Source organism: Salvia miltiorrhiza, chromosome 3 (assembly GCF_028751815.1).
Source record: "Salvia miltiorrhiza cultivar Shanhuang (shh) chromosome 3, IMPLAD_Smil_shh, whole genome shotgun sequence".
NCBI lineage: Eukaryota > Viridiplantae > Streptophyta > Magnoliopsida > Lamiales > Lamiaceae > Salvia > Salvia miltiorrhiza.
The window spans coordinates 15,389,093-15,406,010 of NC_080389.1; the positions used below are offsets into that span (position 1 = coordinate 15,389,093).

Consider the following 16,918-nt stretch of genomic DNA (forward strand, 5'->3'; position numbering starts at 1 on the left):
AAATCAAGATTATTCTTATTATATTAATGTGAGTGTGCTCACAATGTGGCTGTTTTTGATTTTATACAACTTTAAATTCAACGTGTTTTACAACCAATAATGTATTTTCAACTCCATTTTCCAACTAGTTTGTGCAATAAATTTCTAAAGTTGTCCCTTTCTATAATAAATAGCTATGATGCACGAATTTTTCAAAAATCAGCATGTGCGGCGAATCGGATTCTTTTAGGGTGCGATTCTCTCGGATTCTCGTCGGATTCGCACCCGATTCGCCACGTGGTGTATCTTTTAAAACAATTTATAAAAATAAATCGGATTCGCAAATTCCATAGGCGAAATTCACGTATCTCGTGCACGACAAGGTTATTTTGATAATTTTATTTTCAATTATGACTTATATATTGGACTAATAATATTTGAATCTTATATTGTTGCTCAATTAACTTATAGTCCCTCCGTCCCGGCTTTATGTATCCAGTTCAAAAGGGCACGGGTTTTAATAAAGTAATTGAGTATTATGTGAGTAGAATAATGGTCCCACCAATAAAGGAATTTTAAATTAATTAATTGATAAAGTGTTTCTTTCTTTTATTCTTTATTAACATCTGGTCCCACCAGTAATTTAATGATGCAGATTGTTTACAATTCACGAAAATTAAAAATAGAGAGAATAAGCAAAAAGACAAAAGTAGGCCATTTTAGAATAAAAAAATCACATTACATGGAAATGGCCGAGAATCTGATTAGGCCAAATGTTTAGGAGGGAAACTAAATTACTCCAAAATCAAAATTTCCCTCAAACAAAGAAGACTATAAGTACATTTGCGTTTTCAGATTGTTTACAATTCCAAATCTGAAAAGTTAAAAGCAAAACCACAAAGAAGACAGCTTCAAAATGGCAGCTCCAAGCCAAAAGAAACGATTGACCATTGAAGACAAAAACAAAGTGGGTCAATGGCTTCTTCTACGTTGCAAAAACGGCAAACTTTCATATGGAGCTCAAAGAGAGGCTGGATCAACCTTCGGAATGAGTAAGCGAACTGTCTACAAGGTTTGGAAGCAAGTCGAATCACTATTGACAGCCGATAAACCTGTCATTATAGAGCAAAAGTCATATGCACAGCGTAAGGATAAAATGCAGCTTGATGAAGGTAATGTGAAATCACTTTCTGTACTTGAAAGATCTTCAATAAGAAAGTTGGCAGTCAATCTTAATGTTAGCAAAAGTACAGTTGGTAGATGGATCAAAGATAAGCATATAAAGCCACATACAAATGCGATAAAGCCATCACTTACTGACATGAACAAGATTGCTAGACTGAGGTGGAGTTTGAGTCATTTAAACACAGTGGTGGCTGATGAAAAACTAAGTTTTGACAGCATGCACAATGTAGTACACATAGACGAGAAATGGTTCTATCTTACGAAGTGTAGTGACAGGTACTACCTTCTATCGGAGGAAGAAATCCCGTACAGGTCATGCAAGTCAAAAAGGTTCATCACTAAAGTGATGTTCATGTGTGCTGTGAGCAGACCACAAAAGGATATTGATGGAAATCAGATTTTTGATGGCAAATTTGGAATATTTCCATTCACATTTGAGGAACCAGCCAAAAGGAGTTCAAAGAACAGAGCAAAGGGCACACTCGAGACTAAACCAATTCAAGCAATCACAAAGGCAGTCATAAAAGAATGCATCATCAATCAGGTCAGATTTTTTACATTTATTTGCAACTATGAATCAATCCAAACAGATTTTGTGGTTTTATTTTAACTATCAGACTTGGAATTTGTCATCACTTAGTTAATTTTATTGTACATGCAGATTATACCAAGCATAAAGTCCAAATGGCCTCCTGGAGCAAGCAAACACATCATCATTCAGCAAGACAATGCCAAACCCCATATAACCAACAATGATCCTGATTTCATAGCTGCTGCCAATTCAGATGGATTTACAATGGAATTAAGATGTCAGCCACCTAACTCTCCCGACACAAATGTGAATGATCTAGGCTTCTTCAGAGCCATACAGTCTCTACAAGATGACAAGCATGCCAGTGGAGTAGAAGACCTAGTGAGGAATGTCAAAAGCTCATATGAAGAACTATCATCAGATACGTTGAACAATGTATTTCTAACACTACAAGGATGCTACATAGAAATCATGAAGGTACACGGAGGCAATAATTACAAGATTCCACACATGAACAAGGCAAGGCTAATTAGGAGTGGTACACTTCCTAATACCCTTAATGTTGATGTGGGACTTATAAAGGAATGCTTGGAATACCTAAGGCTGTCTGAAAACAATGATGGGTCAGCCTACAACATTGGCCCTCTAATCTCAGCTCTTGGTTAGTAGATATGTTAGGCAGTTTTTTTGACATGTTTACAGCATAAGCAACAAACTAGTTATATGTAGTTGTTGTTTAGCATGTAATCATCATTTTGTAAAGATTCCACACATATAAGGTGGTAGCTATTTTGTGGTTTGTAATTAATGCATCACTAACTGCCACAGGCACACATAAAAGCATACCAAGCCAACTAACACCATATAATGAACCTCCATACTAGTGCACACATTACCTAGCCGTGGCTCACACATAGTGAAAGAAGTAAGCCTCAGAAAAACTTCATCATAGGCTGTATTTACATCAAGATTACATAGGCTGCATTATATGAACCTCCATACTAGTGCAATGTATACCTAGCGGTGGCTCACACATAGTGAAAGAAGTAAGCCTTAGAAAAACTTCATCATAGGCTGCATTCATTAACACATAGTGGCTGCTTTATTAAACCTCCATACTAGTGCAATGTATACCTAGTGGTGGCTTCCAATAAGGCAGTCAAGATTCAAGAATAAGTAAACCTCATTGAACCTCAGAAAAATATCATCATCGACTGCAAATAGGGACATATAGTGGCAAGCAAACCAGAGCACCAACACATGGCACAACATAATCAACAAATTCCAGAATCCACATTCACATTGCATAACATTTCTGGAGTTTCAGGCACCACAGTATCACACACCACCAAACAAGTAAACCAGAGCACTAAATAATGCATGAAGCCCAAAAAATGCAGATCTTAAACCTCCAAACATCAAAAATAAATTTTGAGGGGTGGCTTCAAGACCTAAACAAAGCGAAGGAACAGAGTCACCTGGATAGTAGAGCTGGTACACTCCAGGGCACCAAATGTCTAAACGTTTTAGATAGCTCTTCTTTCTTTCCTCAGACCAATCTGGCGCCCATGAAGGTAATTCCTCAGCTCCATGTTCGTCCAAGGGAACGGCACACATTTCTGGAGTTTCAGGCACCACAGTATCAGGCCCCACCGACCAAGTATCAGGTACCTCCATCTGAGAAAAGCCATAGATCGGGGGAGTTTCAGCCACCACAGTATCAGGCCCCACCGACCAAGTATCAGGTACCTCCATCTGAGAAAAGCCATAGATCGGGGGAGTTTCAGCCACCACCGTCGAAGAAAAGCCTTGGATCGGTGGAATTTCAGGCCCCAACAACGAAGGAGAGTCATTGCTAGATGGAGTATCAGGTACCTCCGTCTCGAACAAGCCATAGATCGGAGTATCAGGTACCTCCGTATCAGGCTCCACCGGCTCAGAAAACCCATGGATCGACGGAGTTTTAGATACCAACGGCTCCAATTCGTCATAGCTCAACAAATCCCAACCCGAGGACAACGGCGGGATTTCTTCCATGTGAGTCGCCGTCTCTACGATGCCGTCGAAAGCCTCGAATGAATCAGTCATGGGCGGCGAGTTCATTGCAGAACAACGCATCAATGGCAGACTAGGGTTTCGACGGAAAAGGTTGAAGAAGATGGCGGCTCAAGGTTGGGGTTTGAGGAAATATGGTTTGATTTCAATTAAGATGAGCACCGATTGATTTTTGGGTAGTTGGCATTTGATTTAATTAATGATTTGGTTTTAATAAACCACAAAAATGGACTTAATTTATTTAAATTAAAGTGGGGCCAATGGCAAAAAATGTAAATAAAGTGCAATATAAATGGTTTAGATTTTATAGGGTTGTGTAGAGTATAGGGTTTCCAAAAATAGAAAGTAGAGTGGATACTAAAATGTGGGACGGACTAAAAAGGAAAATTGGATACAAAAAGCCGGGACGGAGGGAGTATAATTGAAAATGCTTAACTTTTGGGTAAAATAAAATGTAAATTACATAGAATTAATTTAAGAAAATTTAAATTGTATATAGTTTATAAGCATTATATATCATAAAATTTTAATAATTAGATGTATCCTTGCCGAATCGCACCCTATAATTTTTAAAAATCCGTATCCCCATACTCGTATCGTATCGCCCCCGCATCCGCATCCCCGTACCTATGCAACATAGATAAATAGTGATTGATTTCTATTTGTATATACTCTTTTGTGTTCCACAAAATTAGTCTTTTTTCAATTTTCACATAGTTTAAGAAATGAGTTATTGCTAGAAAATACTATCAATTTTCTAATTTATATTATGACCCATTTTTTTGTCAGATAATATATGAATTTAAGATTGATTCTGAATCATTCCTGGACAATTTTGTTCAAATCCAATCCAAATAATTCACTAATTAGAATAATTCTCTAATTAGGGGGTTTAAGTAAAGTTACAGACCAATTATAGGGTAGTATAAAGTGTTTTGCCCAAATCCAATATAATAGTCCCACGACTTGCTATTTCTCACTGCGACATCAGATTGAATTTATGTGAAATTTTTCGCTGTGAGATGATTCAGAATAAATCTTAAACTCATGTATTTAAAATAAAATAAAATAAAGGTCATGATATAAACAGGAAAATTGTCAAACTTTAGGTATTTTCCAGCAATAACTCATTTAAGAAAACACGTTTAACCGTAGTATAATTTATATACAATTCTCACGTACTTTATTCACAATAATTAAATAAGATTGTTTCAGAAAACTAATAATTTAATACAATTCTAATTAATAAATTAAACCATATTTTTGACACATTTTTAAAAAGAATATAGAACTAATTTCATGGTATAGAGTGATTACACAATTTTGTGAACTAGAGATAAAAGTATCATTCCCAATTTCTTGTAAGACATTAAATTTAACATCATGTAAGCCCATTAGAGCATCCACAACGCCAGCGTCGAAGCCGGTGTCGATCCGGGGCGTAGGAGGCGGCCGCGCGCAGATGTGAGGCTGTGTCGAAGCCTCAACCCGTGGCGAGAGGGGAGAGTGTATGGCGCGTCCGAAGGACGCGCCCAATTTTTTTTTTAAAAAAATCAAAAATCGTTAATTTTGTTCAAGGGGGAAGGGGGAAGGAATGGAGTCTGTGTTTTTGCTGGAAAAGAGACGCAGATGGGGGGGAAGGGGGAAGGAATGGAGTCTGTGTTTTTGCTGGAAAAGAGACGCAGATAGGGGGGGGGAAGGAATGGAGTCAGTGGGGAAAGAAAGAAGAAAAGGGGAGTCGGTGGTGGGTGGGGAATTTTGTTTTTTTTTTTTTTGTTTTTTTTTCTTTTAAAATCTTAATTATTTAAATTATGTAATTTTTATTATTATTTAAATTATGTAATGTAATACCCCGTTTTCTCGAGCTAAATTTAGAATTTATTTTAAACTTAGATTTAAGATGATTCACGCCGGATTGAGAAAAGGAATTAATTTATTTTAATTCCAACAAAAGTGATTTACAAAAACATTTGTAAATTTAGTTATTGAATTTATATGCATTGCATATTTATTTAATTTAGCATTCAAGTATTTTCACGAGCTATTTATTTAGCGAACCCTGAAGTATTATTACAGTCCCGATATTTTATCCTGAGGGATTTTATTAATCCAATAAACACCCACACTTTACACTCTTTACCAACTACCCTATGCCTGTCAAATTCCCTTTCCACCCACTCCCTATAATCCTCAAAGGTCTAGTCCTACTTTATAGCCTTTTGAGTAAAGCTTGTCTGCCATGTTCTTCTGCCAAGACTATAGTGCATTCATTATTTCTCAATTCACGAATTCTCTCTTCCAAAAGAAAGGGGAATGAATAGAAGGTTATCTCTTCCAATTTTCATTACTTCTCAATTCATGAACTGGAATTTCAGAGCCTTAAACAGCTGCACATTTTCGGACCACACAAACCCAGATTCATATTGGGTAAAGCATCTCCATTTACTTTCACAAAACCACAAGAAGTTTTCAGTAACAAGAAACAAACATCACACACCATCTACTCAAGGTATTATCCCCTTTTGTTTAATTCTCCAAATCACCAACACAGAATCCCAACACACACAGTTACTTGACGTTTCACTATATGTTTACAAGATATGTTATATGTGAAATGAAATTACAGATGAATAAAAGACTTTATATTGAGTATTACAGTTGTAAAGTGATTTTGCACATGAAAACCCTATGTTTGAACTGATTTGATGTTTGACACCCCTGTTTTGTGTGTGAGTCGAGGTCGGGAAATGACAGCCTCGGTGGCTCGTCGCCGGCAACGGAGCGGCGGCGGTGAACCTGTCGTCGTTTCCGATCTGCCAAAGAGGAGAAAAGAGAGAAGTATTTCAGTTTTGATTTTAAAAAAAAAAGATGAGAAAAAGAAAAAAATGGGAAAGAGATGAGGAGTTAGGGTTTACCGATTTCGGGCGGGGCGGAGACGGAGGTAGCTTCGGCTGTTTGTCGGAAAAGAAGGAGCAGGCGGCGGCGCACCGCGGTGGGGCGTTTGCTGTCCTGTATCCGGTGGCGGCGTGGCTTACGCCATGTCCGTGCGCGTGTGTTTGATTGTTGAGAGGGAAATAGAGAGATGTTGGGGGCGCAGCTAGGGGAAGAAGAGAAGAAAGAGATGGGAGGTTGGGCTTCAGCGGAGGGAGGCAGGGCACGGCGGCGGTGCCGCTGCTGCCCGGCCACGGCCGGAGAGAGAGAGAGGTGGTCTGGTCTGGCTGGGATGAGTCTTGTCGGGATCAGGACGGCGGCAGCCATGGGCTGTTGTCGCCGAGAGAGAAACCGAGGGAGGCGACGGCGGATCTGCTGCGAGGACGCCGGAGACAGCGGCGCTCCGCGGCGGTTGCGCCTGCTGCGTGAAGGAGAGAGGGCTGGGCGGCGCAGCCGCTGGGTGCGTGTGTTTGTGTAGGTAGAGGGAGAGGACCGGTCGTCGGTTTCTCGCCGGAGGAGGAGCGTTCGCGGTGGCGGAATTTCCGAGGGAGAGAGGGCGCCTCCACTTGAGCGTGGTCTGTGTGAGAGCGTGTGTGTGCGTTTCTGAGTGAGGAGGAAAGGAAGAAAAAGGGTTTGGGGTTGGGCTTAAAATTGGGCCTTTTCTTTTAATTTCAGTTGGGCTCTTTAATTGGGCCGAGTTTTTGTTTATTTTTTTCAGTTTGGGCATTGGCTTTATTTCAGTTGGACCTTTTAATTCAAAAGAGTTGGGCCGATTTATTTATAATAAACTTGGGCTGCCCTTGTATTTTGGGCTACGAAATTTTATAAAAAATGGGAGGGTGTCTTTGATTTAATTATTTTAAATGGGCTACCCAATATTTATTAATTAGACTTATTAAGTTTGATTAATTATTTTAATTTGCATAATAATATCATATTATTATTATGTGCGTATTTTAAGTTATTACTTATTATATGCTAAGCATGACATGAAATTGCATTACATTTTGCAATAAAAGTATTTATGATTTAATTGGTTTTATTTATAATTCCAATTATTTAAGAAAATCGAGTAAGGATATTGTTGGTGTCCTTAACTCAAGAATTTAGTTTTCAATTATTTATTTACTAAATTTTGAAAACCCGGCTAAGTGAATCATAGAATAATAAGCATGACACCATGACTTAAGATTAGCTTCACGAGACCTATTAAGAATAGAATTTCTTGTAGGCTTTGTGACCAGGGGGATTAGCGTTGTTTTCCCAAGACAGGTTTTTATGTGTATGATCTTCAGGCTTTGCCTATCCAGGTGGGCTTACTTTCCAAATGTACAAAGTATGATTGAGTTATTAAGCTCTAAATGTTTCAATGAAATGCAAATTGTTTATTTAATGTAATAAAAACTGTTTATCCAATAAAATGTTTATGTGCACTCTCTCTGTTTAAGGCTCGCACAGTTAATCAATTGAGGTTCTCTTATGACCTAATACGTTGTTTGAGAATTGTGTACACTTGTTAGTTGACTCGGTGGGTTGATCTCCATCGGGCTCTAACCAGAGGCGTTATAAGGGTGCTCGGCTGGATGTGTTCCGGAGCATGAGAAATATCAGGCCTGCCTGGGTAGCGTCCCGAGGTCAAAGTAAACTTGTCTGGGTTACGCCCTCAGTTCAAGTAAGCGGGAGACGGAGATCCGTCGGTGGCTAGAGGTCCGGGATCACAGCGAGTAACAGAAAGGGAGTGTGACATGTGCGCACAAATGAAAGAAAATATTTTAACATGCTTAGAAGTTATTTCAATTTAAAACCTTCTAAGTCATGTCAAGTATGATTGGATAAACTGTCTTTATTAAAATATAAAATATTTCAGAAAATGCATGCCCACTAAGTACATTAGTACTTAGCCCAAAAATACTTTCAAATGTTTTCAGGTTGGCTGGCCGGTGCTGACGGGACGGAGCTGAGGCTAGCGATAAATTTCTATGTTAGACTTCCGCTGTAGCAATTACTCATATTAGTCTTTTGTTTTTCCAACTTAAGATCTTCATGTTAAATTTCAAATGATATACCTGACCGAGCTTAGACTCTTCACTACTAAATTTATGCCAATGAATGTCGGTTGTCAGAAGCATGAAACAAAACTTGTGATCCAAAGGGGCATAGCCCGACTTTCTATCCTATTTCGGGTTTTTACAAGGTTGTTCCTTGTTTATTTCTATGAATTAGTTGCACCTCGATTATATTTATTCATTCAAGAATTGGGGTGTGACAGAATGGTATCAGAGCATGAGTTTTCTTTCATGTTTCTGATAACCATAAGCTTTTGATGTTGAGTCTAGAATATTATCTCTAGACTTCTAAGAATTTCAATAGCCCTCAGCTCGCCGTCACACTGCCGCAACCAAGGTACGATAATAGTTTCAAAAATATATATATATATATATATATATATATATATATATGTATTTCAGATGTTATGAATGTTTCCAAGAAAAAGTGTGCGCTTCAATGAATGATGCTATGTGAATTGCTTATCGCTTTCCATATGTTATAAGTTATGAATTGCTAATCGCTTTCATATTGTTATCCGACTCATATAACCAAGCTCAGTATCGTGTTTGGGACAACCCGAGCCCTTAACGATAAGATAAGTAAGTATCGTGTTTGGGACAACCCGAGCCCTTAACGATAAGATGAGTTAAAGTCGTGTTTAGGACTATTGAGCCTTTCACGAATACCAGATGTATGGTCGAGTTAGATTCTTTGAATCTTCCCGGCAATAGAAAAGTTTCATGTGGCATTTAATGTCAACATGTTTCAAGTTTCAAAGAGAATGAACGAATGAGAAAGCTTTATGTTGTCGTTTTAGGCTAGCTGCCTAAACGATTAGAATGGTGGATCCTCTTACAAACTGTTTGAGTACCACCCAAGAATGTTTTGAGAATGTTAATCGTGATAGCACCGCTTGATCGATTTAAGTAAAGACTGGTAAGATAGAAATGTTTAACATAGAGATGTTACAACATAGAGGCACTGCCTTAAGACTAAGGATTCACTTGAGCTATTTCAATAGCGGTGAGATTAAGTTTTTCACATAAGAACTTATGTTGCTTATGATTATGATGTTAGTCGCGATAGCTTTGCTAGAACGACATAGAATGGACTTTCATGGTATCAGTAACTTATGATGAAGTACTTGTTAGTAAGTGTTTTAAGTTAGAAGTTTGACTAGAGCCTTACATGAATAAGACGTTGACATGATTAGGGGCGAAGCTCTCATTTGACTGAGTGATTCGTTTTGTTGGGTCTGGCCAGCCCACATGACTAAGATCTCGGTGATTGTCACTTAAGATTTTTGATCCCGAGGTAGAGCATCATCACAATATATAGAGACTCGCACTATATAGTTGTCACAATAGAATATCCTTTTATCACGATAAGTATAGTAGCGATTAGAATTACTCAGTTTGTCATTAGTTTTCAACCAGCTGTCAATATGTGGTCCACATGGTGAACAATAATAAGAAATGCGTAAAGGAATTCGTGAATGAATCGCGTCATGAGATATTCAATTCCCCTAGTGAACCAGGGAGATATTATGAAGGAACAAGCAATGAACGAGACTCTCACCACCGAGTCACTACAACAAATGGAGAAGTAAAAAGTTCACGCACAAACAAGATATGTACACCACCTCAAGATGGAGGTAAAGAAAAAGGAAATGGAATGAAAGAAATGTAGGAAACCCTTAAATAGAAGGAAAGCACTGGAACTACACTTAAGGTATAACCCAACCCCAAGGCTAGTAGGCTCAAGCTAAGAGAGTGAATGATTTAGCTAAAGTGCCAGAAGCTACAACAAGAATAAAGTTGGAACGCCACCACAATGGAATCTTAGAAACCCACATTGAATAACCATTTGGAAATGGGAAAATGAGTTTACATGGCAGAAGGAGTGCCATTAATCCTCGAAGTGAAAGTTACGAAGACAATGAGAAAAGTTTGATGTTAGAATTCCCTGGTCAATCTGAGAAGGTGACTTAGGACGAAGGAAACAATTAAGGAAGTTCAACAGATTTGAGAGTACAAAGATATTTTTCCCAATGAATTACCAAATTTTCACCAGACCTAGTTTCATGCAACATAGTATGTCACTATGGGGAACACTAATTCAAGATGTCAAAGAAAAGATGATACACTAAGGATGTGTATTGATTATAAGAAGTTGAAGCAAGCTCATAAGAATAGATATCTCCTTCCGAGGATAGACGACCTGTTAAATCAGTTGAGAGGAGCCGGTGTGTTTTCCAAGATTGACCTAAGATCTGATTACCACCAACTCAAGATGAAAAGAGAAGACATTTCAAAGACAGCGTTTCGAACGCGTTATGGACTTTACGAATTCACAGTGATGCCCTTAGATTTAACGAATGCCCCAACAGTTTTCATGGACCTAATGAACAGAGTTTTCCATCAGTATCTCGATAGTTTTGTCTTAGTGTTTATCGACGACATCCTCGTATACTCTAAGACCGAAGAACAACATGAAGAGCACTTACGCATCGTACTCAAAACCCTGCGCAATGAGAAATGGTTTACCAAATTCAACAAGTGTGAATTTTGGTTAAAGGAAGTTATGTTTCTCGGTCACATAGTGTCGACTGAAGGAATCAAAGTAGACCCCGCCAAGGTCGAAACAGTCAAGGAATAGAAGGCACCATCAAATGTTAATGAGATTAGAAGTTTTATCGGTGTAGCAGGTTACTACAGAAGATTTATCGAAGGATTCTCGAAATTGGCTAGGCCAATGACTCAACTTTTGAGAAAAGGGACTAAATACGTTTGGTCTGAAGCGTGCGAACAAAGTTTTAAGTAGCTCAAGACTAAGTTGACTACTGCACCAGTATTAGCAATACCAGGAGAGAATGAAGAATTTGAGGTGTACACTGATGCCTCGAAACTAGGATTGGGTTACGTGTTGATGCAAAATCAGAAAGTGATAGCATACACGTCTCGTCAATTGAAGCCCCATGAGCTGAACTACCCAACTCATGATTTAGAACTAGCAGCCGTTGTGCACGCACTGAAGATTTGGAGACACTGCCTCTATGGAGTTAAGTGTGAGATCTTTATAGATCATAAGAGTTTAAAGTACTTCTTCGAGCAAAAGAATTTGAACATGAGACAACGAAGATGACTCGAATTAGTAAAGGATTATGATAACACCGTTAGTTACCATCCAGAAAAAGTGAACGTAGTAGCTGGTGCTCGGAGTCGAAAGACGAAGGCTAAGCTAGGGTATTTCATTATCCAACAGAAGGAGCTGATTCGTGAGTTCGCCTCACTCAGTTTAGAGATTGTTTATTCCCCAGATTCAGTATCGGGTTGTGTAGCTGCGCTGACAGCTAAACCTAGTTTGAGAGAAAGAATTGTGTAAAGCACAAAGAGAAGATTGGTTCTTGGAGAAGATGCGTCTCGCGGCAAGAATGAATGAAACGAAAGGATTCACTGAAGCAAATGATAACGCACTTATGGTTAGTGAAAGATTGTGTGTGCCACACAAAGAAGAGTTAAAGAACAAGATTATGAGCGAGGCTCATGATACTCCATACACTGCACATCCAGGCAGTACAAAGATGCACCAGAATTTAAAGAAAATTTTCTGGTGAACAAGAATGAAAAGAGATATAGCGTCATAGTAGACCGATTATCAAAGTCAGCGCACTTTCTACCAATTCAAATGACATTTGGATTGGAGAAACTTGCAAAGTTATATGTCAAAGAGATAGTACGCCTTCACGGTGTACCTGTATCTATCACATCAGATCGTGACACCAGATTCACCTAACGTTTCTGGAAAAGTTTACAAGAAGCAATAGGCACTCAGCTGAACTTCAGCGCAGTGTACCATCCTCAGACTGATGGACAGTCAGAAAAAAAAACGATTCAGATTTTAAAATTTACGTTGCGAACAATTATCGCAGACAAAGGTAGAAGTTAGGAGAAATTGTTACCTCTCGAAGAATTTGCTTATAACAACAGTTATCAAGCAACATTTGGAATAATCCAGATGAGGTCTTGTATGGCCGAAAATGTAGTTCACCACTTTACTAAGATGAAGTGGGTGAAAGAAAGCTGTTAGGTCCTGAACTAGTCCAACAGATGGTTGAGAAGGTCGACCACATCAAGCAAAGAATCAAAGAAGCTCAAGATAGACAAAAGTCTTACGCCGATAAACGCCGATCGAAGTTAGAATTCAATGTTGGGGATCGAGTTTTCCTCAAAGTTTCTCCCTCAAAGGGAGTTATACGTTTCAGAAAGAGGGGCAAGTTACAACCCTGTTATATAGGACTTTTTGAGATCCTAGATAAGATAGGCCTTGTAGCCTATAGGTTGGCTGCTACCCAGTATTGGAGACGTGCACAATGTGTTTCATGTCTCTCAGTTAAGAAAGTATGTGTTTAATCCAAAGCATTTGATTAAACCAGATAAAGTAGTCCAAGTCAGGACTTAAGTTATGAAGAAAAACCAGTCCAGATACTTGATCGCAAGGTTCAAGTTTTATGAGACAATAATTTTGTTCTCATCATGTAGTGGAACCATCACAGGATGGAAAAGGCCACGAAAGAGATGAATGAAATGAAAGACTAGTATCCCCAGCTAGATTATCAGATATGCAATTCCGAGGACGGAATTTTTTTAAGGAGGGAGGGGTGTAATACCCCGTTTCCTCGAGCTAAATTTAGAATTTATTTTAAACTTAGATTTAAGATGATTCACGCCGGATTGAGAAAAATAATTAATTTATTTTAATTCCAACAAAAGTGATTTACAAAAACATTTGTAAATTTAGTTATTGAATTTATATGCATTGCATATTTATTTAATTTAGCATTCAAGTATTTTCACGAGCTATTTATTTAGCGAACCCTGAAGTATTATTACAGTCCCGATATTTTATCCTGAGGGATTTTATTAATCCAATAAACACCCACACTTTACACTCTTTACCAACTACCCTATGCCTGTCAAATTCCCTTTCCACCCACTCCCTATAATCCTCAAAGGTCTAGTCCTACTTTATAGCCTTTTGAGTAAAGCTTGTCTGCCATGTTCTTCTGCCAAGACTATAGTGCATTCATTATTTCTCAATTCACGAATTCTCTCTTCCAAAAGAAAGGGGAATGAATAGAAGGTTCTCTCTTCCAATTTTCATTACTTCTCAATTCATGAACTGGAATTTCAGAGCCTTAAACAGCTGCACATTTTCGGACCACACAAACCCAGATTCATATTGGGTAAAGCATCTCCATTTACTTTCACAAAACCACAAAAAGTTTTCAGTAACAAGAAACAAACATTACACACCGTGTACTCAAGGTATTATCCCATTTTGTTTAATTCTCCAAATCACCAACACAGAATCCCAACACACACAGTTACTTGACGTTTCACTATATGTTTACAAGATATGTTATATGTGAAATGAAATTACAGATGAATAAAAGACTTTATATTGAGTATTACAGTTGTAAAGTGATTTTGCACATGAAAACCCTATGTTTGAACTGATTTGATGTTTGACACCCCTGTTTTGTGGGACCGCGGGTCAGCTGCCCCGACTCCAGTAGACACCCGCGGTCACCACCCGCGGCCGCGGGGCGGGACCGCGGGTCCCCTGACTCTCCCCCACGTTTGCCGGCCGCGGGCGCGGGCCAGGACCGCGGGAAAAGGGCGGAGCCTCCCCAAGTGGGCCCCAGTCGGGTTTTTCACCCCTTAAACCCCTTTCTCCCCCTTTTCCTCACATTATTCATCATCCCCAACATTCAACACACCCATTTTCCATCTTCCCCAATTCCTCCACACCAAACCCTAGCCTTCATTACCACATCTTTTTACCAAGATTGAATGCATTGAAGAGGAGAGAAGATTGGAGAAAGCTCATTAATAGGATTTGTCACTTCTTACTCTCTCTTTCATTTATGTATTTCTTTGATTTAGGTTTGTTGTTTGTGAACATGTTTGGATAAAATCCCCCATTGGTTTGGGGATTAGGCTAGTTGATTATGTGATGGATTGATTATTATGCTTAATATATGTCTTGATTATTTCCTTGTTATTATCTTTTCAAGCCCTAGCTTTAATTCTTGTATGGATTGTTGGTCACTGTCTATGCATTTCTAATTTGTGATTTGAATTGGGAGAGGATAATCATAATAGATTAGGAGCTTGAAACATATTGACTCAATAAACCGGGAGGTTGAGAGTTGGGTGAGAGTTTACCGATCCTTTGTGCTTTTGGGAGTTATAGGTTAGAAGTTGACCGGGGACGGCAACTATGACCCGTAATCTACCGTTTTAGTCGTCCGGGAGGGGGCTAGAACTAGTGGGGAGATCACTCTAGATAAATAGGAATATCAAGACTAATATTGAGCTAATTTGAAGTCCATTGCTAATCCATCGATGCCTAATCCCTAAACCACCTTCATCACTTAATTAATCCACTTTGTTTGATTGTTCTTATTTTGTCTTTGAATTTGTTAGTTAATCAAACCACTCACCTCCTTGTTTAGTCTAAATAGCTCTAGCATAATGAATTAGGATAATCACTAGATTGAACTACTAATCCTTGTGGGATACGACCTTGCTTCCATATATTACAACTACCCGTATACTTGCGGCGTGGTGAAAATATTAGCGAACAATGAGTCGAGGTCGGGAAATGACAGCCTCGGTGGCTCATCGTCGGCAACGGAGCGGCGGCGGTGAACCTGTCGTCGTTTCCGATCTGCCAAAGAGGAGAAAAGAGAGAAGTATTTCAGTTTTGATTTAAAAAAAAAAGATGAGAAAAAGAAAAAAATGGGAAAGAGATGAGGAGTTAGGGTTTACCGATTTCGGGCGGGGCGGAGACGGAGGTAGCTTCGGCTGTTTGTCGGAAAAGAAGGAGCAGGCGGCGGCGCACCGCGGTGGGGCGTTTGCTGTCCTGTATCCGGTGGCGGCGTGGCTTACGCCATGTCCGTGCGCGTGTGTTTGATTGTTGAGAGGGAAATAGAGAGATGTTGGGGGCGCAGCTAGGGGAAGAAGAGAAGAAAGAGATGGGAGGTTGGGCTTCAGCGGAGGGAGGCAGGGCACGGCGGCGGTGCCGCTGCTGCCCGGCCACGGCCGGAGAGAGAGAGAGGTGGTCTGGTCTGGCTGGGATGAGTCTTGTCGGGATCAGGACGGCGGCAGCCATGGGCTGTTGTCGCCGAGAGAGAAACCGAGGGAGGCGACGGCGGATCTGCTGCGAGGACGCCGGAGACAGCGGCGCTCCGCGGCGGTTGCGCCTGCTGCGTGAAGGAGAGAGGGCTGGGCGGCGCAGCCGCTGGGTGCGTGTGTTTGTGTAGGTAGAGGGAGAGGACCGGTCGTCGGTTTCTCGCCGGAGGAGGAGCGTTCGCGGTGGCGGAATTTCCGAGGGAGAGAGGGCGCCTCCACTTGAGCGTGGTCTGTGTGAGAGCGTGTGTGTGCGTTTCTGAGTGAGGAGGAAAGGAAGAAAAAGGGTTTGGGGTTGGGCTTAAAATTGGGCCTTTTCTTTTAATTTCAGTTGGGCTCTTTAATTGGGCCGAGTTTTTGTTTATTTTTTTCAGTTTGGGCATTGGCTTTATTTCAGTTGGACCTTTTAATTCAAAAGAGTTGGGCCGATTTATTTATAATAAACTTGGGCTGCCCTTGTATTTTGGGCTACGAAATTTTATAAAAAATGGGAGGGTGTCTTTGATTTAATTATTTTAAATGGGCTACCCAATATTTATTAATTAGACTTATTAAGTTTGATTAATTATTTTAATTTGCATAATAATATCATATTATTATTATGTGCGTATTTTAAGTTATTACTTATTATATGCTAAGCATGACATGAAATTGCATTACATTTTGCAATAAAAGTATTTATGATTTAATTGGTTTTATTTATAATTCCAATTATTTAAGAAAATCGAGTAAGGATATTGTTGGTGTCCTTAACTCAAGAATTTAGTTTTCAATTATTTATTTACTAAATTTTGAAAACCCGGCTAAGTGAATCATAGAATAATAAGCATGACACCATGACTTAAGATTAGCTTCACGAGACCTATTAAGAATAGAATTTCTTGTAGGCTTTGTGACCAGGGGGATTAGCGCTGTTTTCCCAAGACAGGTTGTTATGTGTATGATCTTCAGGCTTTGCCTATCCAGGTGGGCTTACTTTCCAAATGTACAA

General features: G+C 39.4%; 3 protein-coding genes and 1 long non-coding RNA gene across 4 annotated transcripts; 1 reads left to right on the top strand and 3 right to left on the bottom strand.

Moving 5' to 3' along the window:
- Window positions 1–495: 495 nt before the first annotated feature.
- On the bottom strand, window positions 496–4,157 carry LOC131017814 (uncharacterized). The gene is made up of 2 exons (XM_057946548.1): window positions 3,175–4,157; window positions 496–1,091 (listed from the first exon to the last, which is right to left on the bottom strand). The coding sequence occupies exons 1-2, from the start codon at window positions 3,812–3,814 to the stop codon at window positions 1,045–1,047; spliced, it is 687 nt and encodes a 228-aa protein (XP_057802531.1). The 5' UTR covers window positions 3,815–4,157; the 3' UTR covers window positions 496–1,044.
- Window positions 4,158–5,981: 1,824 nt separating this feature from the next.
- On the top strand, window positions 5,982–8,897 carry LOC131017816 (uncharacterized). The gene is made up of 2 exons (XR_009099870.1): window positions 5,982–6,260; window positions 8,611–8,897. It is a non-coding gene; the product is annotated as an uncharacterized LOC131017816 (long non-coding RNA).
- Window positions 6,251–7,866, bottom strand: LOC131017815 (uncharacterized). Its single transcript, XM_057946550.1, has 2 exons — window positions 6,667–7,866; window positions 6,251–6,564 (listed from the first exon to the last, which is right to left on the bottom strand). The coding sequence occupies exons 1-2, from the start codon at window positions 7,007–7,009 to the stop codon at window positions 6,404–6,406; spliced, it is 504 nt and encodes a 167-aa protein (XP_057802533.1). The 5' UTR covers window positions 7,010–7,866; the 3' UTR covers window positions 6,251–6,403.
- Window positions 8,898–13,900: 5,003 nt separating the features above from the next.
- LOC131018435 (uncharacterized) lies at window positions 13,901–16,212 on the bottom strand. The gene is made up of 3 exons (XM_057947157.1): window positions 15,568–16,212; window positions 15,382–15,466; window positions 13,901–13,994 (listed from the first exon to the last, which is right to left on the bottom strand). Exons 1-3 carry the CDS (start codon window positions 15,908–15,910, stop codon window positions 13,901–13,903), a joined length of 522 nt encoding a protein of 173 aa, XP_057803140.1. The 5' UTR covers window positions 15,911–16,212.
- Between the last annotated feature and the right edge of the window lie 706 nt (window positions 16,213–16,918).

Coding starts and splice junctions, on each gene's coding strand:
- LOC131017815 (XM_057946550.1), bottom strand. CDS start 7,009: ATGGCTGCCGCCGTCCTGATCCCGACAAGACTCATCCCAGCCAGACCA. Junction 6,565..6,666: donor CTCCGCCCCGCCCGAAATCG/GTAAACCCTAAC, acceptor CCTCTTTGGCAG/ATCGGAAACGACGACAGGTT.
- LOC131017814 (XM_057946548.1), bottom strand. CDS start 3,814: ATGCGTTGTTCTGCAATGAACTCGCCGCCCATGACTGATTCATTCGAG. Junction 1,092..3,174: donor GTACCAGCTCTACTATCCAG/GTGACTCTGTTC, acceptor CTATAATGACAG/GTTTATCGGCTGTCAATAGT.
- LOC131018435 (XM_057947157.1), bottom strand. CDS start 15,910: ATGGCTGCCGCCGTCCTGATCCCGACAAGACTCATCCCAGCCAGACCA. Junction 15,467..15,567: donor CTCCGCCCCGCCCGAAATCG/GTAAACCCTAAC, acceptor CCTCTTTGGCAG/ATCGGAAACGACGACAGGTT. Junction 13,995..15,381: donor TTTCCCGACCTCGACTCATT/GTTCGCTAATAT, acceptor GTTTTGTGAAAG/TAAATGGAGATGCTTTACCC.